The sequence below is a fragment of the Centruroides sculpturatus genome, unplaced genomic scaffold, assembly GCF_000671375.1.
Source record: "Centruroides sculpturatus isolate CEXI.00-Female unplaced genomic scaffold, Cexi_2.0 scaffold55, whole genome shotgun sequence".
In the NCBI taxonomy this organism is placed as follows: domain Eukaryota; kingdom Metazoa; phylum Arthropoda; class Arachnida; order Scorpiones; family Buthidae; genus Centruroides; species Centruroides sculpturatus.
Genome location: NW_019384374.1, coordinates 998,022 through 1,021,628, shown reverse-complemented (window position 1 = coordinate 1,021,628; position 23,607 = coordinate 998,022). Strand labels below are relative to the sequence as shown.

The following is a 23,607-nucleotide window of genomic DNA, read 5'->3' as shown; positions in this document are numbered from 1 at the left end:
ACAATCCCCAAATTTTTAAAACGTCATTCTGATATACTCTGTGTATGTATATACATATATTACAAACTTATTTCATTAGTAAAAGTGCATAGTTGCCAAATAATTCATTTTTATTGTTTGGGCTACAAACAGTTCAAATCCGCTACTTTTGGAGCACAACCACGCTACTTTTTAACCTTCAGATCTGGCAACACTGCTTCCAACGAAGAAAATGGCTGATTTTGTAGATGAATGAAAACAGAATGACAAATAAATTGTGTATGTGTTGTATGTACTTTAATTTATAATCTTTTACGTTATTTAATAATTTTTGATTTTATAAATGTAACGTTTTAAAAATAAAACTTTTTTAACTTTATTATTCTATGAAGATTCTTTATATTTGTTGTGTATCTAGTTAGTTATAACAATTACCTGTCACATTTACCGTTTTAATGCTTGTTATATTTTCCGTAGCAAGCATTCGACAAAGTTGTCTCGCCGCCATTTTGTAACAACACGCGTCCACTCTGGACAGAAGTCGCTCGCGAGTTGGACGCGCGTACAAAGATTTTTTCCGCTCGCGGTCGCTGCCACATAGGACGTAGCCTAAGTAAACTTTAGACCGATAGTTTTGAAATTGTACGAGTATAAATAATATATACTTTTATATTGTTTTCTACCGTTATAATTTAATTCTTAAATTATGAACTCGAAATCTAACTTTATAGTTGTACTAAGGAAAACTCTTTTCTACTTAGAATTTTATGATTTTAGCGTGTGCGTACGCACCCTCCGCACTCTCTGGATCAGCCCCTGAACAGTTCACTTTGTTTCGCCTATGTATTTCGGATTGGTATTTTTCCAATCCTTCAGGCTCACGACTTCAGTGTCTAAGGTTGTTGTCTACAACATAACGAACAAAAGGTTAGTTCGTGTTAATATACTTTTGTTATCCAGAATATTGGATATAGTGCACAATTTGTACACATCCTAAAGGTGCAGTTTCTACATATCAGTCTCTTTCACTTACTGGCATGTTTTCTTTGTCTATTTTTGATGGGCAAATGAAACGCTTCCATTTCTCACAACTATTAGCTCTTTATTATCTCTTAGAAGGATTTTAACTTCATCAATATGGTTCATAACATGACAAATGTCAAAATGTAGTTTTTCATTGTAAATATTTTCAACAAGTTGAAATCAAAATTTTCACAAACAAACTATAACCATAATCTATATATATATATATATATAAATGGACGTGTGTGTCACTATATTTCACTTTTCAGCCAAAACTACACATCGCACATAAATGGTGTTTGTATGTGGTAGTAGCCCAAGTCTCCATTCGTGCACTATGGTGGTTGCGTCTCGATAGCTATAACGGTGCGGGAGATATGGGCTTAAAGTGGTTGAAAGTGGAAGATTTTCTATTTCGATGTTAAAAATTTTCGAATTCGAATTGGTTCGATTATAGAACGATTGTGAACGTCCCAGAAAATTGATCAAATTGAAAATAGTTCGTTTGACTGGACGTAAAAATTCTCTAATTAGTCTGGAAACGGGGGACCTAATTCTTGCATTCTGTGAAAACGGGTAAGATTGGCTATAATGTAATTATCTTAATCTTCACTATCGTTACTTTTTGCCCACAAATAAAAACCCAGCGAAGCGGGTCCTTGCAGCTAGTAAATAATAAAAACACAAGAACACTACAGTAAAACCTCGCTTAACGAGCATAATTAATTCCAGAATCTTACTCGTAATGCGAAAGACTCGTTAAGAGAAAGAATTATTCCCATATAAATTAATGTAAAATACGATAATGCGTTTCATGCCGAAAAAAATACTCGAAATTTTATGTATAACATTTATTCAAAGAAAATTATACATTACACATTGTTAAGGAGCGTGAATCATCATATTTTCTTCTAGCACGGAATGAACAAATCTGGAATGCGAATTCGATTTGCAGAAAAAAAAAAATTACAGATATGTCTGATAAACGCGCCAAACGATATGCCAAATTCTTGGGCTATGTAAAGGCTATAATTAAATATTATAAATTGATTAAGTTGACTAGAGGTAGGCAGTTATGTAAATTTAAATATCTATATAAATAAAAATGTAAATGTTCGTTTGTTCAAAATCTTAAATCAGTATAGTAGCATTAGAGCTATCGGCAGCCAGCGCAACGACCAGTATATCTATCGACTCTAGCATAACTGCCTACCTCTTGCCCAAGAATTTGGTATATCGTTTGGCGTGTTTATTATAATGGACTATGGTTGTCGAAGTTTTTACGTAATATGTGTGAACACAAGTTTGGAAAAATGTTTGATCACAAGCGACACTAAGATGCTGGCGGAACACAGACTGATGGAGTATGCGCGCAATCCGGGACTTCCCTCTTCTGGTCACTCGTTATGCAAAACAGCGCTCGTTAAGGGAGTCAATTTTTACAATTTGTTTTGCTCGTTATACGAATTACTCGTTATGTGAGGTGATCGTTAAGTGAGAGGTTCCACTGTACTTATATTCTGCAAAAGAAAACACTGTCCGAAAAAAAAATCAACAACGTACTGAGTATGGTACGGGTCAGACTGATCTTAGCACACTATAAATAAACAGGCTGGATGGCCGAGCGGTCAAGGTGGCAGCCCACCGCTCTGGGGGATCCGGGATCGAATCCGGACTAGTCGAATAATCCCCAGAATTTTTTCGGAGGGTGGTCTGTCCGGATATGTCGGGCCCCGTCCCTCACCTCCCGGTCGCCCCATCGTGTGCCTGGCCGAACCCATAATGTGCCTGTTATAAGAGGCCGTCTTAGTGCCCACAGGGTGGAAAGAGTATTAAAAAAACCTATTCCATTTATGAAAATTTAAATATAAAATATAATTATAGTTTTAATTTAATCTATATTAAATTATTTCGTTTATGCTACCCAAATTTGATAGTAAAAATAATCTTCAAATAGTCCAGTTAAAATTTAAAAAAATAATGATAGAATAATGTTAAAGTATTCCAGGTGGCGTTAAATTAAAACGACGCACGTCACTGATTACAGTACTTGTCGTCTGTTTTTGTTATTGTGTAAGATATTAGGGCAGTTGATAGATTGTCTTTACGAACTGCTCTTCGTCTGTTTAAGTCTGGGAGAATTTTAGGTTCGTAATTACTTTTTCATTTATTAAAATGATTTTATTTGATGATACTGATGTGAAATATGACAGTAAATCATTTAAATTAAGTAAGCACTTTATAATTTGTAGATTTATACAAAATATTAAACTGACAAATGCAGTTTATTAACTTAAATTTTACAGAATTTATAGATACATTTTATTACCACAAGATGCGTCCTGAGGAAATCAGGATATGAATCATCATGCTGTTAAAATTTAATTTTAATATTTTATCGTTTATTTATAGAGATTTTTATGTAAATATAAAAATGTACTGTACAGTCGACCCCCCCTATAACACTGTTGATTATTCCGTTTTATATGAATTCCATGTTGTACGAGTCGCTTAGATTTTACAAGTACGTGAGCTGTTCACAGCCCGGCACAGGTATTTGTAAAATCTAAGTGACTCGTACAACATGGAATTCATATAAAACAGAATAATCAACAGTGTTAACTGTATATATATATTTTAGTCTCCAAGTACCTTGATACCTGTTTACTTGAAGGACCAGTTATTATATCCATTATGTATAAGCCAGGCCCATTATGGGATGGCTGGATGCATAGTTATGGTTTAAGTCACCCAGGATGGTCCGTCAGTTGCTGCCCTCCCTTTGGGAAATACATAATACACATCAAATCTATATATTTTTTGCTTATCATTAAAAATTAAGAAAACAGTTTTATAAGTAATTGTATTCCTAATCACAAGGAGTGGCATGCACAGTGCAACATGCAAAAGCGAGTTTGATATGCCTTAACAAATATATATTTTGTGAAAGTCAATAATGAAATCTATATGGATGAATTAGTCACTGTGGTTACTTGACTGAACTAATCAATGCATCTTTAACAATGGGTGAAGTTTAAAGAACACTAACATAAGAATACAAGAAGTTTAAAGAAGGCATGACATTAACTGTTTAATGAGATAGCTTTAGATGTGGAAAGTGGAAAGATTCTGCTTTCAACTGTCTACACCTGAAGATGTTCCATTAACCAGATTGAAACCATTAGCATTCTTCAGTCCAGCTAATGAATCCATATATTTTTGCAATTTTTAATGAAAAAATAGTATTATGTTACGTGAATGTGTGATTGTTGTGGAAGTTTCTCAATTGTGCAATTTTATCAAAATAACTTTCCTGGAACCAAAAAGTTGAATTTTTTTTACTCATAAAATTATTTTATGAGTAAAAAAAATTCATTTTTTTAGTCACTCTATTAGAATTCTAAACATTCTCTTTATCTACTCTCATTTCTAACCATATCTTTTGAAACATATTACATATTTTATTTTAATAATTAACTTTTGATGATTAATGTTTTATTTTATGATTATATTTGATGATTAGCATATTTCAAGTTGAGGTTCATGTATTAATAATGTGAATTAATGAGATTGACAGTTTAAAATTTCATTTTTCAAATAATACTATCATGTATAGATACTATAGTATTATGATAGTATAGAACTAATAACTGGATAAAACTATAGTATAACAAGCATAAAAACCAAAATTCCAGCAAAAAATGTAAATTTAATGAAAAACTAACTTGCTTTTAGCAATCGTGGTCAGGTTACAAACTGTTCAAAAAGAACACAAAAATCAACATAAATATTTAAAAGTGAGGAACTTTGTGTCTGATTGGACAGTGAAGTAAGCATGAATTTGAGTATTTACCAACTAGAAATGCATTAAAAGAATTTCAAAATAGGATTACCGTTCATGCAAAGACACAGCCATTAATTATAAGGACAATAATGTCATTTTGCAAGCATAGTTATTTTGAAATTCTCTAAATGAATTTTCTAATTGATAAACATCTAGATTACACTTACTTCATTACTCAGACAACAGTTTCACACTTTTAAATTGAACAAATATTTTTATATTTGTTCAATTTTGTTATATTTGATAATTAGCATATTTCAAGTTGAGGTTCATGTATAATGTTTAAAATTTCACTTTTCAAATAATACTATCATGTATAGATACGATAGTAACAATTTTGTAAACATAGTAAACAATTTTGTTCTTTTTTCAGTGTATCTGACAATAATTGCTAATAGCAATCAAAAGTGTTAGTTTTTCATTAAATTTACATTTTTTGTTGGATTTTTTATTTTTATATTTGTTACACTACACCAGTGTTTCTCAACCTCTAACGAATCGTCGCCCCCTTCAATAAAACTGTTACATAGTATCGCCCCCTTCACTTCAAAATTCTGATGCTTTGGGCCAGGACTAACATCAAATTCATACTGCATTGAATAGTCTAGTGACTAGTATAATGTTATTTGTTTAATTATTGTATGATATAACAAATAAAATATTTAATTAATCTTAATATAATGTTTTACTATATCACCCAGAAAATTGTTTTTTTGCCCCCCCAAAATATAAATTGTTACTAATTGCCCCCTCAACATGGAAAAACGCCCACATGGGGGCAATATCGCCTCGTTGAGAAACACTGCACTACACTCATGTTTTAATTTAAAGGAATTAACAACAGATATTTTTAATAGTCAGCATTTTTAATGTTGGATTACATTACATCATGTAAAGTAATTTATTGTATTTTTAATTTAATATACAGGATGGTCCATTTATAACATCATTTGCAAATATCTCCTAAAACAATGTTTTTCAACCTGTGGGTCGCGACCCCCCTGGGGGTCGCGAAGCCTTACACGGGGGGTCACAGGTAAAAGAAAAAGACAAGTGTTTGTAGGTCCTACACTATGTTAAAAAAACTACAATTTCAGCGAGAAGGCTGTACCTGTTTATTATACAATACAGTTGTTTTTTGATTGACATTTAGGTCCGAATGATGGGTGTCGCCTGGGCGGGTACGGCCCACCCGAGAAAGTGATTGCCGAAAAAGAGTTGAGCTGACTTGTAAAAAGAAATAATTAGTAGAAAAGTAGAAGTGTAAAACCCTCATCCTAAAAAAAAAAAAAAAGAAAAAAAACGTCAACAGCACTCCGAACCCATTGTTATAAGAAGGAAATAACATACTATACGTGTCTTAAGTTATTGTCGGTTCTCCTTAAATTCTCATTTTAGTCAACAGTAATTTTTCTCGACAGAAAGAAAATTAAATACATAATTTATTAAATCACTGATATAGTTTTAATATGGCCCTAGGGGGGGTCGCCAGAATTTTTTAACTTGTAAAGGGGTCGCGTATTCAAAAAGGTTGAAAAACACTGTCCTAAAATATATATTACATTGAAAAAGTCTAATATGAAAGTTTTATTTTGGAGAGGCCTTTTGAACAACATAGAAATTAAGCCACGCCCTTCCACTTGTGGGGGTGAAGGATTTTCAAATGGGGGCCCTATTTTTCTTGTACTTTTGGATTCTTTATTGAAAAATGATAATATTCTAAACAGTTTTTTCAATTAATGTTAATTTAAAAAGTTATTAGCATTTTTAGTATTTTTGAAAAATAATACTTATGAAATATTTTTTTATTACAACTTAAAAAATAAAAATCAAAAATAAACAATTTTCGTTATAAATTTATGTAAAAGATAAAAGTTTTTAGAAAAATATGTAGTGTTTATTTCGGAAATGTTCAAAGAGGTGACCATTGACCAATGCATTTCTCAACGTATTTTCAGAAACTCTGCACAGTGCTCTGCAAAAATTGTGTATCAATTGAAGTGCAAGTATCAATAATACATTGTTACATATTTTCAAATGTGTTGAAGTTTATGGTCATCTCTTTGAACATTTCTGAAATAGATGCTACTCTTTATTTTTAAAAAACTTATTTTTTACATAAATTTATAATGGAAATTGTTTACTTTTGGTTTTTGTTTTTAAATTAATGTTAACATTTTATTCTAAACAATTTTTTTGATTTACCATTTTTCAATAGTCTGAAAATACAAAAAAAAATTGAAGCTTTCATTTGAAAATCTAAAGTTTCCTCCCTCCCCACCCAGGGGAGTGGCTTAATTTCTGTGGTTTGAAAGACCCCTTTAAAATAAAGTTTACATTGAAAAAATCTTATATGAATGTATATTTCAGGAGAGATATGCAATTGAAGTTATAAATGAAGTTATAAAAGAAATACATTCATTCTCCACATTGACTCACATGGTGATATGTGATGAATTACTATGCATTAAAGAGTAATTAAAACTTGTTGTTTATACAAGTTACTGATTTGTACAACTCTAATAAATCATTTATATATATTTCTTTAAAGTATTAGTTTAAAAAATAAATTGATGATTATTAATAAGCAATAATTAATTAGTTTTAATAGATTATTTCTTTATTTTAATTGTATTTTAAATTCTATAAAGGATTAAAGAGCACTACAAAGATTTTCACTTTTATCACTTATCATATTTTCAAACAATGTAGAAGATTTAATTAAACAAATTAAATAAGAGAAGATTAATTAAACAAAAGATTTGAAAAAATCTTTTGTTTAATTGTTAAGTGATAATGGTGATAAGTGAAAAATACACATTTTTTTAAATAATTTATTTTTTATTTATATTTTGTAGTTTACTTATCACGGTCTGCCTATTACTTACACATACAGTACTGTACAGTTAAGGGAAAGGGGTTACAAAAACTATATCATTGTACAATACATGATGAGGAGGAGATCAAGGCATTGTCAATGCAGACTTTTTTAGTGGTGTGAGTGGCATACAAGTTATTACAAGACTACTTACTAATCATGTGAATAAACTATCAGTTAAAAAAATATTTGTGTAACTTCTTAAAATAATTTCTTCAATGTTAGAAAGTTTTGCAAAAATCATTGTATAGATGTAAAAAGGGAGGAGGAGGTCAAAAACTGTATCATCAGGTTTGTGAAAAGTACTTTTTTATGAAGATATTAAAATAGTTAATTAGTACACTAAAAAGACTAATTTGTTCAGTCAATATTTTGATTTGTGTTTTGTCAAATTATTTTAAGAACGTGTTAAGTAACATATCAGAAAGGGCCTTTCCATCAAAATAACTTACCTATCAGGTTAAGACTTTTAATACATGTTTCAGATGAGATCAGATATGTAAAAATATTCATAATTAGTATGTTTATTACGAAAACTTAGACAGAAATAAATTACAAAGTAAATTATTTTCTAAGAAATTAGATTTTTATTTGTTATAGAATTTAGATTTTTAGGTTGTATTATATGAGTCCTCGCTTAAAAGTTAATTTGGTTCTATCATTTGATTATGTTTTGCTTTTACAAAAACACACAAGTTTAAATGTTTTTTTTTTTTTTTTTTTTTGCCAATGATGATGAAAATGTCTTGTCAATCTTCCTATTAGAAAAACACAATTAATATCAAAATGGAATATTTTTGCTTTTAAATAAAAATATTAACAAAATTTTCATGTTTTACTGTTTATAGAAAGTATAATAATTTTTTTTTCACAAAGAAAGTGACATTAATGTATCAGCAGATACAAAGCAGTTCGATATTTTACAGAAACATACTGAGAAACTATTTAATTATCTTACTTTACACTGAATATTATTGCGTAAGTCTGTTACATATAAAAATAATTCAGGCCATTTCCACATCATCAGTCTTTGAAAATATTAGTAATAAATAAAATCAAATAATTAAAACTATGACTAAAATTTACAAGCAAAATATTTACAAATTCCCAACCTTTATAAGTAAGAGGATGGAATGTAATTGAGTACATCATAGTTCAAAAAATAAAGTTCAAATTTTTGCTGATTATTCAATGTTTATTTTTTGATAACTATTCATAATCAGCAGAATCACATTTAATGTTATCACAAAGTATTATCATCATAAAAGAATATGTGATTACAATCTTGTTATTTTAGATATTATTTAATTGTGACCATTTTGATATTTGCTGATATTAATCTGAAAAATTTATATTAAATTAAATATTATTTACAGTTTTTATAATTTTTAATTTATCTTTCAGCTGTTTTATTGTGAAATTTTGTGTGTTTTGTTGCAAATTATACCCTCAGCACTATAATCTGTATAAAATAAAACTAAAGACATATGTATTATATTGCAAAATTTAAAAATTTTAATTGTTTCTTCAATACTATCTTTAAAAATTAAAACTTGATACAGTTGTAATTTTAGTATTGTAATATAAGAGCAAGTCAAAATAAATTTTGATTGACTTTTTACTATTAAAATATACTTGTAACATTAATAAATTCTGAATTTAAATCATTATAAAGAATGGTTATTGATACATACAGGTGTCCATAAAGTCCATGTGCAATTTAAAAAATTTATAACTTTATTAGTATTTGTGATAGAGAAATTATGTAGAATGTATTGGAAATAAGAAAATTTTTATATATATTTTTTTATTGTTTTATTTTATTGTTTCCACATGTCAACCATCATTAGTAATACAAAGGTTCTGTAGTTCTTTAAAGCAGTTGTTCTTAACCAATGTTCTGCAGAACATGCCACAATCTCTTAGCCCAGGGGTCGGCAACCTTTTGAGTCGGAAGAGCCAAAAATTACAATTTACAAAATTTCAAAGTTTTTAAAGAGCCACAAAATTTTTTCTTGCCAACAATAAATAGTACTCGCATAAATAAAGTTTTTTGAAAAAAACTAATCTATTTATTCAGAATTGTCTTGCGTCGAAAGCGAATTAAACCTCATAGAAACATCCGACGACGGCGTCATTCGAGAGCTTCCAACGGACTGACGACATTGACGACGCGTGTCACGGGGGAGGAGTGCGATGAAAAGCGAGTACAAGTGGCTGAGAGATAGAATCGGTGCCTAATCCTCGTTAATCGATTCAGAACGATTTTTAAATGTTTTTTTTATAAAATAAATAATATTTGCGTATGGAACTAAAGAGCCGCAGCTTCACATCCAAGAGCCGCAGGTTGCCGACCCCTGTCTTAGCCAATAGTTGGTGGATGCACCATGACAATGTATTTCTATATTGTGCTAATGTAATGACTTTTTTTTTTTTTTACCAATAAGAAATTTCACATGTTTCGCCTACTTTACAATCCAGATTTGACACACTACAAATCTCTTCCTACTTCCAGCATTGAAGTCAAAATTACAAGAAATCTATTTTTCATCTACAACAGCAATTGTCAAAGTATTGAAGGATTTTTTAAGGACTGGTAGAAATAGTGTTAAAGTGCATTGAATTCATGAGGAATACTTTGAAAAAAGACTAGTCACTATGCCTCATAGTAATTATCATGTTAGGAAAAATCATCAGTTCAGTTTGTTTTGACTTGTCCTTGAATCTGTCATCTAAGAGAAATACTCGTAATAAGATTTTTATGAAATAATAAATTTAAATTAACTGTAATCACTGTTATACTTGTTATAAAATTATATTAATGAACACAATGCTATAAATAATTTCAAAGGCTATTTTATTATTGTGCTCAAATTAGATTTTAATTTTCATTTTTTATGTTTAAATTCATTCATAAAAACATTCACAACATCCAAATTCAATTAGTATTGACAAACAGCCGTCCCTATCGTCCTAATTAGCTGTACCTATCATTTCTGACATACCGACTTATTAATCCTACCAAATAATAATTTCTAATAATCTAAAAACCAATCTATATTTTATTAATTCTGGACAATTTGTATATGCTTTAAAACCTATCTCAAATAAAATGTATATAATATATAAAAGAAAATATATGTAAAACAGATTTATACTAATAATAAAATGTATAAGTAAGGAAAGGATAAAAGGGATTCATTAAAAACTGAAACCTATATTCTTAAAATACGAATTTCTTGTCGTAATTTCAGCATACTTTCAAATACACTAATAAACTTGCTATAGCACTGAACATCTTTTACTATACATGTATAAGGATTCCTTAAACTACTATCATTAAAAACCTGTATATCTCTAAAATTATTATATAATGGACACTCGAATAGAAAATGATTCTTTGAATCAATTTCACCACACTCACAGTTTGAGGAATCGACTAACCGAAAAGCATATAGTCTTTCCCTAAAATCTCCATGACCAGACAAGATCTGACAAGAATAATAATTTGGGGTTACCCAATGTGCTGCCAACCTATCATAAACAGTAGGAAAATACAGTAGAGCATCGATTATCCGACTCAATTGGGGACTGGGGTTGGTCGGATAATTGAAAAGTCGGATAACCGAAAAGTATGAAAAAATCCATTATTAGTGTAGTATATTATTATATCCCATGTAATTAGTATATTAGTATATCGCTATTAACCTACTTTGCGTTGAATTTTCCTCTATGTTAAGCCTATCAAATTTGTTTTAAAAATAATAATTGTCGCTATTGTATCGTTAAAAATTAGAAAATTAAGCCTCGTTTAAATATGGCTCCCTTTCATGGTCAAACCAGTGTTGCCAGCTAAAACACGTAAAAATAATATTAAAGTAGCCAAGACATAGCCAAATATTGTAGCGCCACTTCACTAGCGGACATTTGAATTTGCCGACTAGAATGCGGTCGGTTAACCGAGGTGGCGGTTAATTGGGGGTCGGATAATTGATGCTCTACTGCAGTGGTTCCCAACCTTTTTTCATTAGCGTACCCCGTGACATGTCATATCTCTAGATTGTACCCCTCATTTAAGAAATTTAGTGAGTAATCGTATTGTTAATTTTACATATTGTAACCTTAAATTAAAGAAAAAAAACTAAAAGAAAAAATGTATAATAAAGTTGTGATTGTTGCTAGGAACATTTTTTATCTAATAATTTTTTAATACTATTAGTTTGTGATACATAATATATTATTTTTTCTGCCATAATAACTAACTTTTTTCTGTACCCCTAAACAACCTATCGCGTACCCCTAGGGGTACGCGTACCACAGGTTGGGAATCGCTGCTCTACTGTATCTAGCTGTTATACGACCATGCGATTTTTCACTCCATCGATTATTCCATTTGTTAATCATTAATTTCTTAATATGTTTTATTATTATATGAGTAGCGCATGCTGACACACCTGGCTGAAATATAAAATCATCATAAGTGAAAGATATTCCCACCCAAATTAATTATTTATAATATTTCAGATTAATTATTAAATCAATCGGCAATTCTCCAGAAATCAATTGCAAAGCTAGGTTGATATAGTGCGGTAAGCCCTGGTGACCATCAACAACACTTTCCGCTGAGAAGATTCGAACTTCCCACGGTGAAGGGGTTGTAGTTTGTCACCCCACACACCAGCAGCATATACTATTATAGGTATATACTGTGATGTATACAGGACTCTGAGTGCAGGAAGCTGCAGCCCCCACCCCCGGCCTGCCAAACTCTGCAGACTACAAAACTGTGTAGTTGCCTTATCCTTTATATAGTTCAAATGAGGTGTAAGGTCAAAGCCCGCACCCAGCTGCATTCCCAGATAATGGACCAAACTGACTACTCTCAATGAACTTCCTTTCATTTGTATGCTAGGGGGATGATCCAGACTCAACTTACCCTTCAACATCACCATCTTTGTCTTGCTAGGTGAAAACTGTAACTTAAGTTGTTCTAAATGGTTCACCACGACCTCAGTCACCAAATTTCCTATACTTTCCAACTCCTGTCTACTATTTCCCTCAACAATCACAGCGAGATCATCAGCATATGCTATGAACCTCATATCCATTTCCCTTAAACATTGAAGTACTGTATTAAAAACATAGTTCCAAAGCTGTGGGCCCAAAACTGAGCCCTGTGGACATCCCCTTTCTACACATTTATCAATTTGCTTAGTTTCCTCAATATAAAACACCCTTCTATTCTGAAAATAATCCTGCATTACTCTATAAAGATCAATAGGACATTCCCACTGTCTCAAGGCACAACACACTGGGCCACCATACATGATCGAAAGCCCCCATTACATCAAAGAAAATACCAAGAACATATGAACATAAGAATTCTAAGGCTAAAGCCTTAGAATTCAAAGTCCAACTTTTTAATAAATATATTGCATCGGTAGTCGAAACCCCTTGTCGAAATCCAAACTGCCATTTATCTATTTTTGTACTAAACAGTGTAGTCAAACGTAATTTAATTAATCGTTCATATAATTTTCCTATAATTGATAATAAGCATATTGGTCTATAAGACCTAATATCAGAACGATCTCTATTCCTATCCTTTAAAAATACAACCACACGAGATTTCTTCCATCTATTAGGAAATACCCGAAATATAAGACATAAATTATATAATTGTAACAAGTGATTACCTATTACTGGAATAGCATGATTTAATATGTTATATGTAATTCTATCCAATCACAGTGCTTTCCTTTTGAATCTCTTAAAAATTCCTGATGTGTAAATAACTCAACTGTACAATTATTACTATATAATTCATTAGCCATCCTAATATTAATTTGATCATCTGTATCCCTTATATTTTGATCAACTATAAATAAGGAATCTAATAAATACTTTGCAGATTCATCCCAATCAATTAACTATTCCTCCGAACCATCCTTCCGAATAACATTTAACATATCTTTAATTTTATCCCATACTGATTTATACGGTAGACCCCAAACATTTCTTGCTGACATCGAGGTTACAAAATTTTTCCAACTAGCAACCTTAGTTGTCAATATTAATTTTTTATACTGTTTGTTAAGAATTCTATATTCCTGCAATTTAATATCCTTTAACACTAAATCTATCTCACGCTGATATAATCTCCGAGCCCTACAAACTCTAACCTTCATTTTATCTAATTCATCATTCCATCATCTAGGAATAAGAACTTTATCTCTCTGCAATGGAAAAGTCTTCTTGATAGCTTGATCTAAACACTTATGTATATGAGAACAATAATTAAAAACATCTATCTGATCATCAACCCAAGATAACATACATGTGCCTATTAACTTTGCTAAAATTCCCCTGAACTTATTCCAATTAATTTTCTTATTATCTCCATATATCAAATATTTCTTCTCACTATACCTCGATGATAGCCCAACATTACAAAAGATCAAAGCATGATCATATGTTGTATACTCATATGACACCAAGCAATCCGATATTTTCCTATCAATATTATATGATGTTAACATTACATCAACAAAAGACTCCCCTAACACAGAGGAATAAGTAGGGATCTTATTTTCCCTATTTACTATTACACAATTCCATTTAGAAATAATATCCATTAACCTTTCACCTCTATTATCTATAATTGAGGAACCCCAGAGTACCGACTTAGCATTTGAATCTAATGCAATAATATAATTTTTCCCATGAAGTAATAATAAAATATTATCCAATTTCTTTAAGGAAACCTCAATATCACCAGCTGGAGGAAAATATAAACTAGCCAAATAAAATACCTCATCTCCTCTTAAAACTTGTGCAACCGCACAGGTAGTAGAAGATAAATTATGTATATCTAAAACTGTCCATGACTTTTTATTACAATTGCAGCCCAGTATTGACAAACAAACCACCTGATTATTTATCAGGCTATATTAAGGCTAAATGAATAATTATACATAAAGCATTTTGGCTAGAATTGGCAGTTATGCTGCCATATTATATTAAATTTAATAATTAGAAATAAATTCATTTTTAATTTCAAATTTAGAATATTCTGAAAGAAAAGAATTGGCTTAGAGCAGAACTGAAACCTGTAACTGCTGCTTACCATGCAGTTGCACTATCCAGATCTCCATCCAATCTTTGCTTCCAGAGCTGTTAATTAATTTAGATATAACTGTGGTGGTCTTTCACTTATCTAATAATTATATATAAATTAGGCCTAATTAGCATTCAATATAAAAGTTTATTTTTAATTATTTCTTATGATGATAATATGATTATTATGGTGTTATATAAATACAATATTCATTGACAAAATGCAATCTGCTAAACTACACTGAAGTGAAAACAGTTAAAGGAAACTAATGATTTTATCATATTTCCATTATTTGCATGCTGTTAGTGTACATAGCTGTGTTTAAAGTTCTGTTTGATGTATATTTAGTACTTCTATTTTCTGTAGTATGATGATGATGTAAATGTTTCTAGACTATATCTGTGTGACATATGCAAAAGAAATAACTACAGGCACAATAAATACTTTAACCATTTTTTACAGAATTTATTTATTACTTGTGTTTTATGTACTTCAGAAAATATCTACTCTGGTAAATTCAATATTATTATTAATTATATTTAATAAAAAGCAATAAGTCTTAAGTTTAGTAACAAGATTGCAATAAAACACAATGGAAATCATGAATTGTTATGTGCTGAGTTAATTCTTTTGAAATTTAAGAAAATTATTTTTTACTGCAATGTCATATTTTGATAATTTGTTTATTATTTATTTTTAAATAATAATAATTTCATTAGACGAATTGTTATATAATGTATAATAACTTATAATTTAATTTAGAAAATGATGGAAGAAGAAAATCTGTATATACCAGAGACTCCGACAAAGAGAGGACATGTTTATTTTGTTGCAGCAGCAGCATGTTGTGGTTCTGTTTCTATGGGAACGGCTTTAGCTTATTCATCACCTGCCATTCCTCAGTTAGAGAAAGCAACTTTCGAAAATGAATTCCACATCAGTAGTAGTATTGCTTCTTGGTTTGGAAGCACTGTGGCAATTGGTGCTATGTTTTCGGCACTAATAACAGGTGAGATCTCTTCACATCCAAATCTTTTGTTTTTATGTAAATAATAATTTAGATTTTTATCATTTGAAGCTGCAATGTCATAATGCTGTAAATGCAAAAAATGAAACTTTTCAGGATAGGTAAATACACTTTTTCTAATGAACGAATTCATTTCAATTTTTACAATAAAATGGTAAAAAACTCATTAGGTTACAAATTCTCTGGAATATCAAAATGATGTAAATATAAGCCATAACGTTTTAAGTGCCAAAAGTCACATGACTTGCATTCTGGTACTTTAAACGTTATACCTTTACATAAATTCATCTTCAAATTACAGCCACTTACAATGGTAATATCACATAATATTGTTTTGCAGCAAAAAACATTAAATTTAGAATTCAATTCTTCAATAAAACATATTTAGAGAAAAATGGCATTTACAACGTTATGGCATTTCACACTTCATTTATATTACAATTATATATATAATAATAAATATATTATTGTTCTAGAAAGAGACTCAAATTCTGAAAAAAATGATAAGAGATACTTTAATATTGATCTCTTGTGTTTATAATATTTTCTTTTTTGTTATTTTTTTTATATTAGGGAGAGCTGAAAAATGATTGTATAAAATCAGCCAAATCCACAAGGCAGTGATGAATTAGAAATAAAATTTTTACCAGAAGCAACCTAAACAGATATATCACTGTATCATCATAAAGCATAATGTGTCAACTAGTTGTGAATGCATCCCATTGGTCATTTATAAAAGATTTAAATTCAAATTTAATTAAAATTCTTCTGCACATTCCATTCTGGAATGTTGCAGCCCCCAAAGCATTCCATTTCAAACCTTTAATCTGAATCATATGTTAGAAGTTTCTCCCAATTCTGATTCTTTTGAATAGTTTCTAAAGTTTATTTTTGTTTAGAAAAATTAACGTTTTGCTTTATGATCACAGTACATTCATTAATAAATAAACATCAAGCTTAAGAATGGAAAATCGTTGGGAAATCCAGAATCAATCATTTGAAAAAAAAACTTGAAACATGCTTTTATTGTGTGCTACAAAACAAATTTGTAATCTTACTTCAGATAAAGTTAATATTGCAACACTATCCTCAAAGAAATTACAACTAATTCCCTTTTATTCAAAGAACTATCTCATGTCACTTAGGGTTGCCATCTTTGGAAATTGCTTTGTTGGCCGACATGATCAGGGGAAGGTAAATAGGGAAATGTGCTTCTTTTTTAATGCTTCTTACAATCAGTATGCCTTGTAAATTCTTTAATTACATTGCATTTAACATTAAGTGAGGTTCAGCAAATGATGCAATGTTTGTCACACCTGAATGACAAAATTGACATTTAAAAATAATTTCTCACTGTTAAAACAAAGTTTTTACTTAATGATTATTCAATGTTTTTCTTCTGATGATTTTTTTATTTTCAAATATAATTCTGAAGATAAATCTTTTCTTTAAAGATTATCAAATTTTCTATTTTTAGAAATTATTATTATTGAGAAGAGTGTTTGGAAAGAAATTTTTACTATGATTATAGTGTTTCACTTTGACCTTCCACTAATGTATTGTTTAAGATTAATAACCATGCAGTTTTTGAACTTTTGCAACACATTAATGTTTATGCACTAGGTTGTTTCAAGTAAGATTATCCTTTTTAATTATAAATTTCTTAAACATCATTTATTTCAATTGCTATGTATTTATCATAGTGAAATTATATTTTATTGAATATCAGTAGAGGTTAAGACTATTTTTATATTATTTTTAAATATTCCATCATCATTCATAAAAGAATTATAGTCTTTTAATCTTTATTAATGTTTTACTTTTCAAATTGATATTTTATTATTTAATAATAGTTGGACAAATAATCAATTAAAAAATAAAATATTTGAAGATTTATTGAAAATAATAATTGAAAATTTTTGAAATATTTTGAATATAATATTGGAAAAAATTAATAAATTTGAATACTATAAATACCTCTAATATTGTATCACATGTACAGTACAGATAACACCTCTGGTTTAATATGTAACAAGAAAAGAAGCAGACTAGGTCTGAAAGTGTTTTTTATATGATTCTTTTCATAAATAAAAGTTTGCAGTAGTTGAGAATGAACATAATTATTGATTCATCTATTGTAAAGATAATGGTTCTTAAAAAGAAGGCATAGTAAAAGTTTGAAATTTCATTTCTTGGAATTTAGTAAATTGATTCTCTTTTTACTTTNAAAAGTTTGCAGTAGTTGAGAATGAACATAATTATTGATTCATCTATTGTAAAGATAATGGTACTTAAAAAGAAGGCATAGTAAAAGTTTGAAATTTCATTTCTTGGAATTTAGTAAATTGATTCTCTTTTTACTTTTTTTTTTTTTGTTTTACTTGTTTAACTCTTATTTATTTCTATATACCGTATCTACTCGCATACAAGATGAGGTTTTTATTCATTTTTCACTGCTTCAAAAACCTAGGTTGTCCTATATGCGCAAGTGAAGGATTCTTTGTTTTTGCAATAATTTTTGTAAACTGTGTGTTGACATTTTTTACCGGATGCTCACCTTCTGGTGTTTAAAAACAAAAGTATTATATCTGGGTCATTTGAATCGTTCTTGTGTATTGTCAGGAGTAAAGATTAATAGCAGTAGGAAAAGCAAAGCTTTTGAATTGAATTCCAAAATTACTTGGGAGCCCAATATAAGTTTTAATTCATTCCCATGTGAAAACAGATGTTTATTTGGAAATCAGAATTCAGAGAAACTCGTAAGTTTAATCGACAAAGAGTGAATTCGACTGTTAAGAATTGACAAAAAGGAAACCTGATAGTCCAGCTTTACATGAACAAATTATATTGTTGATTTTACAAGATTTTTCCTTGAAGTTTAAAATGCTAGTAATTTTTGCAGGACAATGTGTGCATTTGATATTTTATTTGTGATTAAATGAAATGAAAATTAGATTTATTAATACAATTCTAATTTTATTTCATTTTGATCTTTAAAGTCACATCTCATCCTATATGCGAGTAAATATGGTATTAATAAACTAATAAAATATTTGAGGAGGGTGAGTGCTAGTTCACCCTACAATCTCCTTGTCCACCCATCTGCACAACCTGAAATAATTTATTCAAGTCTATCTATACTGATTATTATTGGAGTTTCTTTAAATATGAATTGATTGTTCATAATTACACATTCTTGTCAAAGTTTTTTCTGCTTATATATCTTACTGAAAATTTATTGCTAAATTTTATAAATTGGTTTGGATAAATTTGCAGAAAACACTCACTTAACTAAATCAACGTTCTGCCCCATTCCACCCTCCTGGAACAAACTCCTAATACTGGTAACTGTATTCAAATGTTCAAGACTTGGTTCACATTCAAATTTGAGAAAAGTAATGTTTGTCCATCTCTATTTAATAGATACATTTGATTGCGTGAAAATTATTTTTCATCAATGATTACTGAGTGAGCAGACATTTGTGAGAAATAGACACAACATTTGAAACTCCTCACTGATGTTGCTATCTCTGAAGTCTTAAAAATTGAAAATTTATTCTTCTTTACGTGAAACTGTATCATTTTCTTATTTGATTATTTCTGACAATGAAGTGTAATATAAATGGCACAAGCCTTGTGTCATTTATATTACACTTTATTGTGAGAAATTAGTAAATAAATGTTCATATTTGATTGTCTCTTGATACATGTGACAAGGCAGTAAGAGGCAAGTATTGCCTCTTACTACCTTGTTGCCAAGTCCAGTTGTAACTAAACTTTTTGTTTCATTACCCAATATGTAAAAATACATGTAAATCAAATTATAGCAACCACAGTAAACTTACAAGAGACAGTGCCTAAATAAAAACTATTTAACAGATCAGCTGTGGAATTTTTAATGTGGTTCAAAGAAGCTTTAAAGAAATTTTGGATGTTTGAACGCAGTCAAAATATTTTTTATTGAATTGATATGTATTTAACATTTTTAAAAATTAATTTCTATCGTAATGAGACAAGTATTAAATACAGGTGAACCTCGTACAACATGGTTTGAGAATTGGGGACTTCCTCGTACAAAATGTCAAATTTTTAAGTGCAAACACCATTTGATGATTTTTATTCAAGCAATCATAAGGGGATTTTAGAATATCGAAATTTTCAATGTTGTTTTGTCAGTTTTCTTTAATGATAACTGATTGTACAATTTTTCTTCTTTTTTGTTCTAGCTTTCTATAAACCACTTGTCATTGGTGATAGTGCTGTAAAGAACCTGAAGGATTGTTGCTATGTTTTGTTCTTATAGATTAATCTTTTTATGTAGTAACTTTTAATTTAAACTTTTAAAGGCAAACACAAGTAAATGAAAATAATATATTTTGTTTTTGAAAGATAGAGAAAAATCAAGACACTGTGGATATTTCAAATTAAGGACAATAATATTTTGCCTAAAAGAAAACATCTTCATTTAATGATGTTTAGCAATGAAGAAAATAATATTAATGCACACTTTTGATTATGATTATTAAAGCAATCAATAATTAAGTAACAAAGATATTCTTCTTAATTACAAAAAAGAATAGTAAACTTTTGCTAACTTTTGGAACTTAACTCTGTTTTGTACTAGTACTTTTATTAGCATGGTTTTGCATAACACCATAACTTTTTCAGAACCTAACTACCATGTTATATGAGGTTATCTTCAATCTAAAATACTTATCAAAGTGTACAATAGTCAAATTAGTAACATCTTTCTATTTTATTTTTTAGGTTCATTGGCCGAACGACTCGGGAGAAAGACTGTGTTAATATTTTCCTCGGCTCCTTTTGTGCTTGGATGGCTGTGTATAATATTTGCGAACTCTGTACCTCTGCTGTTACTGGGTCGAATACTGAATGGTTTTGCCATCGGCATAATTTCCTTAACCGTTCCTGTTTACATAGCAGAAACATCACCACCAACCTTAAGAGGGTTATTGGGATCGTGTATACAATTATCTGTTACTATAGGAATGCTCTTTGTGTATTTCGTTGGCATATATACTAATTGGAAATTACTGGCTGCCATCAGTGCAATTTTTCCAGCATTGTTCTTAATATTAATGTGTATTGTTCCTGAAACTCCTCGGTGGTTACTGGCAAATCATCGATATTCAGAAGCGATTCAAGCTACGAAATTTATTAATGGTTCTAGAGTAAATGCCGAGCAAGAATGTCACATTATAGAAATGAAAATAAGAGAACAGTCAAGCGAAAAAGCTTCTATCAGAGAACTATTTCAGCCCCACATTTTAAAATTATTTTTATTCAGTTTAGGATTAATGTTTTTTCAGCAGTTTAATGGAATAAACAGCTTTTTATTTTATACACAAGGTATTTTCAAGACTGCTCAAGTGAAAATTGATCCAGATTACTGCACGACCATCGTGGGTGTTATGTTAGTTATTTCAACTTTCATTGCTAGTATCTTAATGGATTATGCAGGAAGAAAAATCTTGCTCTATATCTCAGGAAGCGTAATGTGCATTAGTGTTGTTTCTCTTGCAACCTATTATTATATAATGCACAAAAAAGGATACTTTGAATACAGCTGGATAACATTAGTGTGTCTCTGTGTGTTTGTATGTGCATTTTCGTTAGGCTTTGGCCCTGTGCCATGGCTGATGATGGGCGAACTTTTACCACTAAGAGTGAAAGGAATAGCTTCTAGTATCTCAACGATGTTTAATTGGACTTGCGTATTTATTGTCACTGGAGAATATCATACAATGTTAGACTCTATGCATGATTATGGGACATACTGGTTTTATGGAGCTTTCTGTTTTCTTAGTTGTATATTTGTGATATTTCTTCCTGAAACTAAAGGAAAAACTTTGGAGAGTATTGAAAGAACATTTCTGCTGAGTGAAGACTTATCAGAAGGAATTAATTGATGTAAAAATGATTATTTATATAAAAATTCAATCAAGTTAATTAAAACTTTTATTTAAATTATGAATTGATCTTCAAGTACACAAGCAAAGAATATAAAAGTAAATATGAAGTTTTGATAGTCAAATCACCACTCTAATTTAAAAGTGTCTTTCTTTCATAGTATGTTCACTTTAAAGAAAATTTTGCTAGAAATGGTAACATTTTTCTGTTTATTAGATATTTAAAAAAATCTTGAATTTTTTAAGGTGGTCATGTATTAAATGTTTAATGCTACATTTAGCAGTATTAAAAATGTATTTTAACAAAAACTTATATTGAACTTGGGAGATAGCCAAGGCAGTAAAGACACTAATTTGCCTCTTCGAGGGACACGCATTGAGCTGACTGGGTTCAGTTTTCAGATAGGTTGGAGGCTGACAGATCCTTGCTGACCTAACAGCTAGCTGCTCCATTGGGGCCTGTATAAACTGTGATGAACTTAGTACTCAGAGTGGAGTTAAATCTTTGTCCTACAAGCAGAATAAAAAATATGTATCTACTATCTGATTATCTATCTAGTAATGTAGCTCATACTGTAAATTTCCTGTCTTATGAAGATTTTACTGTTTTGAAATAGAAAAAATCTTTTACTTTTGTAGTTTTTAGCAGGCAACCTCTGCCGATATAATACTTTTTGACTAATATAAGGCTGTACATTGGCATCTTTTAAAAGTCAACTGGATAATCTTCTATTATTTGATATTTTAAATCTTTATAATTATACTGTTCTCATAAAAAAAAGTTCTACTGCCATACATACTGTATAAAAGAAAACTTTTTGCAGTAACAATTGTGTATTCAGAGATTGATCCCTAAATATTTTTTACAAATAATTCTGATGGTCTAATGACAAATTCAAAATCTAAATCAAAGATTGTTAAAGACGAGTGATACTGGAGCAATCAAATGAAACGTTTACTTGTAGAGTTTTTGTCCCTTGAGTCTGTAGTAAACAGATGGAAATTCAAGCTTCACAGCATGCCAAGGCTCTTCCTTGCAAGTGAACTTTTCACCTGATTGCTCTGTAGCTTTGAACTGCTTAATGTTGGAACTGTTGTTCTGTTCAAACCACCAACCATTCCCCAAAGAGCAACAGTTTAAATCAATCATGAGATATTTGCTTTTATCATCANGCTGCCATATTATATTAAATTTAATAATTAGAAATAAATTCATTTTTAATTTCAAATTTAGAATATTCTGAAAGAAAAGAATTGGCTTAGAGCAGAACTGAAACCTGTAACTGCTGCTTACCATGCAGTTGCACTATCCAGATCTCCATCCAATCTTTGCTTCCAGAGCTGTTAATTAATTTAGATATAACTGTGGTGGTCTTTCACTTATCTAATAATTATATATAAATTAGGCCTAATTAGCATTCAATATAAAAGTTTATTTTTAATTATTTCTTATGATGATAATATGATTATTATGGTGTTATATAAATACAATATTCATTGACAAAATGCAATCTGCTAAACTACACTGAAGTGAAAACAGTTAAAGGAAACTAATGATTTTATCATATTTCCATTATTTGCATGCTGTTAGTGTACATAGCTGTGTTTAAAGTTCTGTTTGATGTATATTTAGTACTTCTATTTTCTGTAGTATGATGATGATGTAAATGTTTCTAGACTATATCTGTGTGACATATGCAAAAGAAATAACTACAGGCACAATAAATACTTTAACCATTTTTTACAGGATTTATTTATTACTTGTGTTTTATGTACTTCAGAAAATATCTACTCTGGTAAATTCAATAT

At 29.8% G+C, this 23,607-nt stretch overlaps 1 protein-coding gene across 2 annotated transcripts; it reads left to right on the top strand.

The window, feature by feature from the left end:
* The first annotated feature begins 795 nt into the window (after nt 1–795).
* Nucleotides 796–22,851, top strand: LOC111616434 (facilitated trehalose transporter Tret1-like). Of its 2 annotated transcripts, none has more exons than XM_023357852.1 (3): nt 796–906; nt 15,604–15,850; nt 20,636–22,851. In XM_023357852.1, the coding sequence occupies exons 2-3, from the start codon at nt 15,607–15,609 to the stop codon at nt 21,796–21,798; spliced, it is 1,407 nt and encodes a 468-aa protein (XP_023213620.1). In that variant the 5' UTR covers nt 796–906; nt 15,604–15,606; the 3' UTR covers nt 21,799–22,851. The 2 variants fall into 2 exon arrangements, with proteins under 2 accessions (XP_023213620.1, XP_023213615.1); XM_023357847.1 differs by lacking the exon at nt 796–906 and adding an exon at nt 3,013–3,149.
* The last annotated feature ends 756 nt before the right edge of the window (nt 22,852–23,607 follow it).

Coding starts and splice junctions, on each gene's coding strand:
- LOC111616434 (XM_023357852.1), top strand. CDS start 15,607: ATGATGGAAGAAGAAAATCTGTATATACCAGAGACTCCGACAAAGAGA. Junction 15,851..20,635: donor GTTTTCGGCACTAATAACAG/GTGAGATCTCTT, acceptor TTTATTTTTTAG/GTTCATTGGCCGAACGACTC.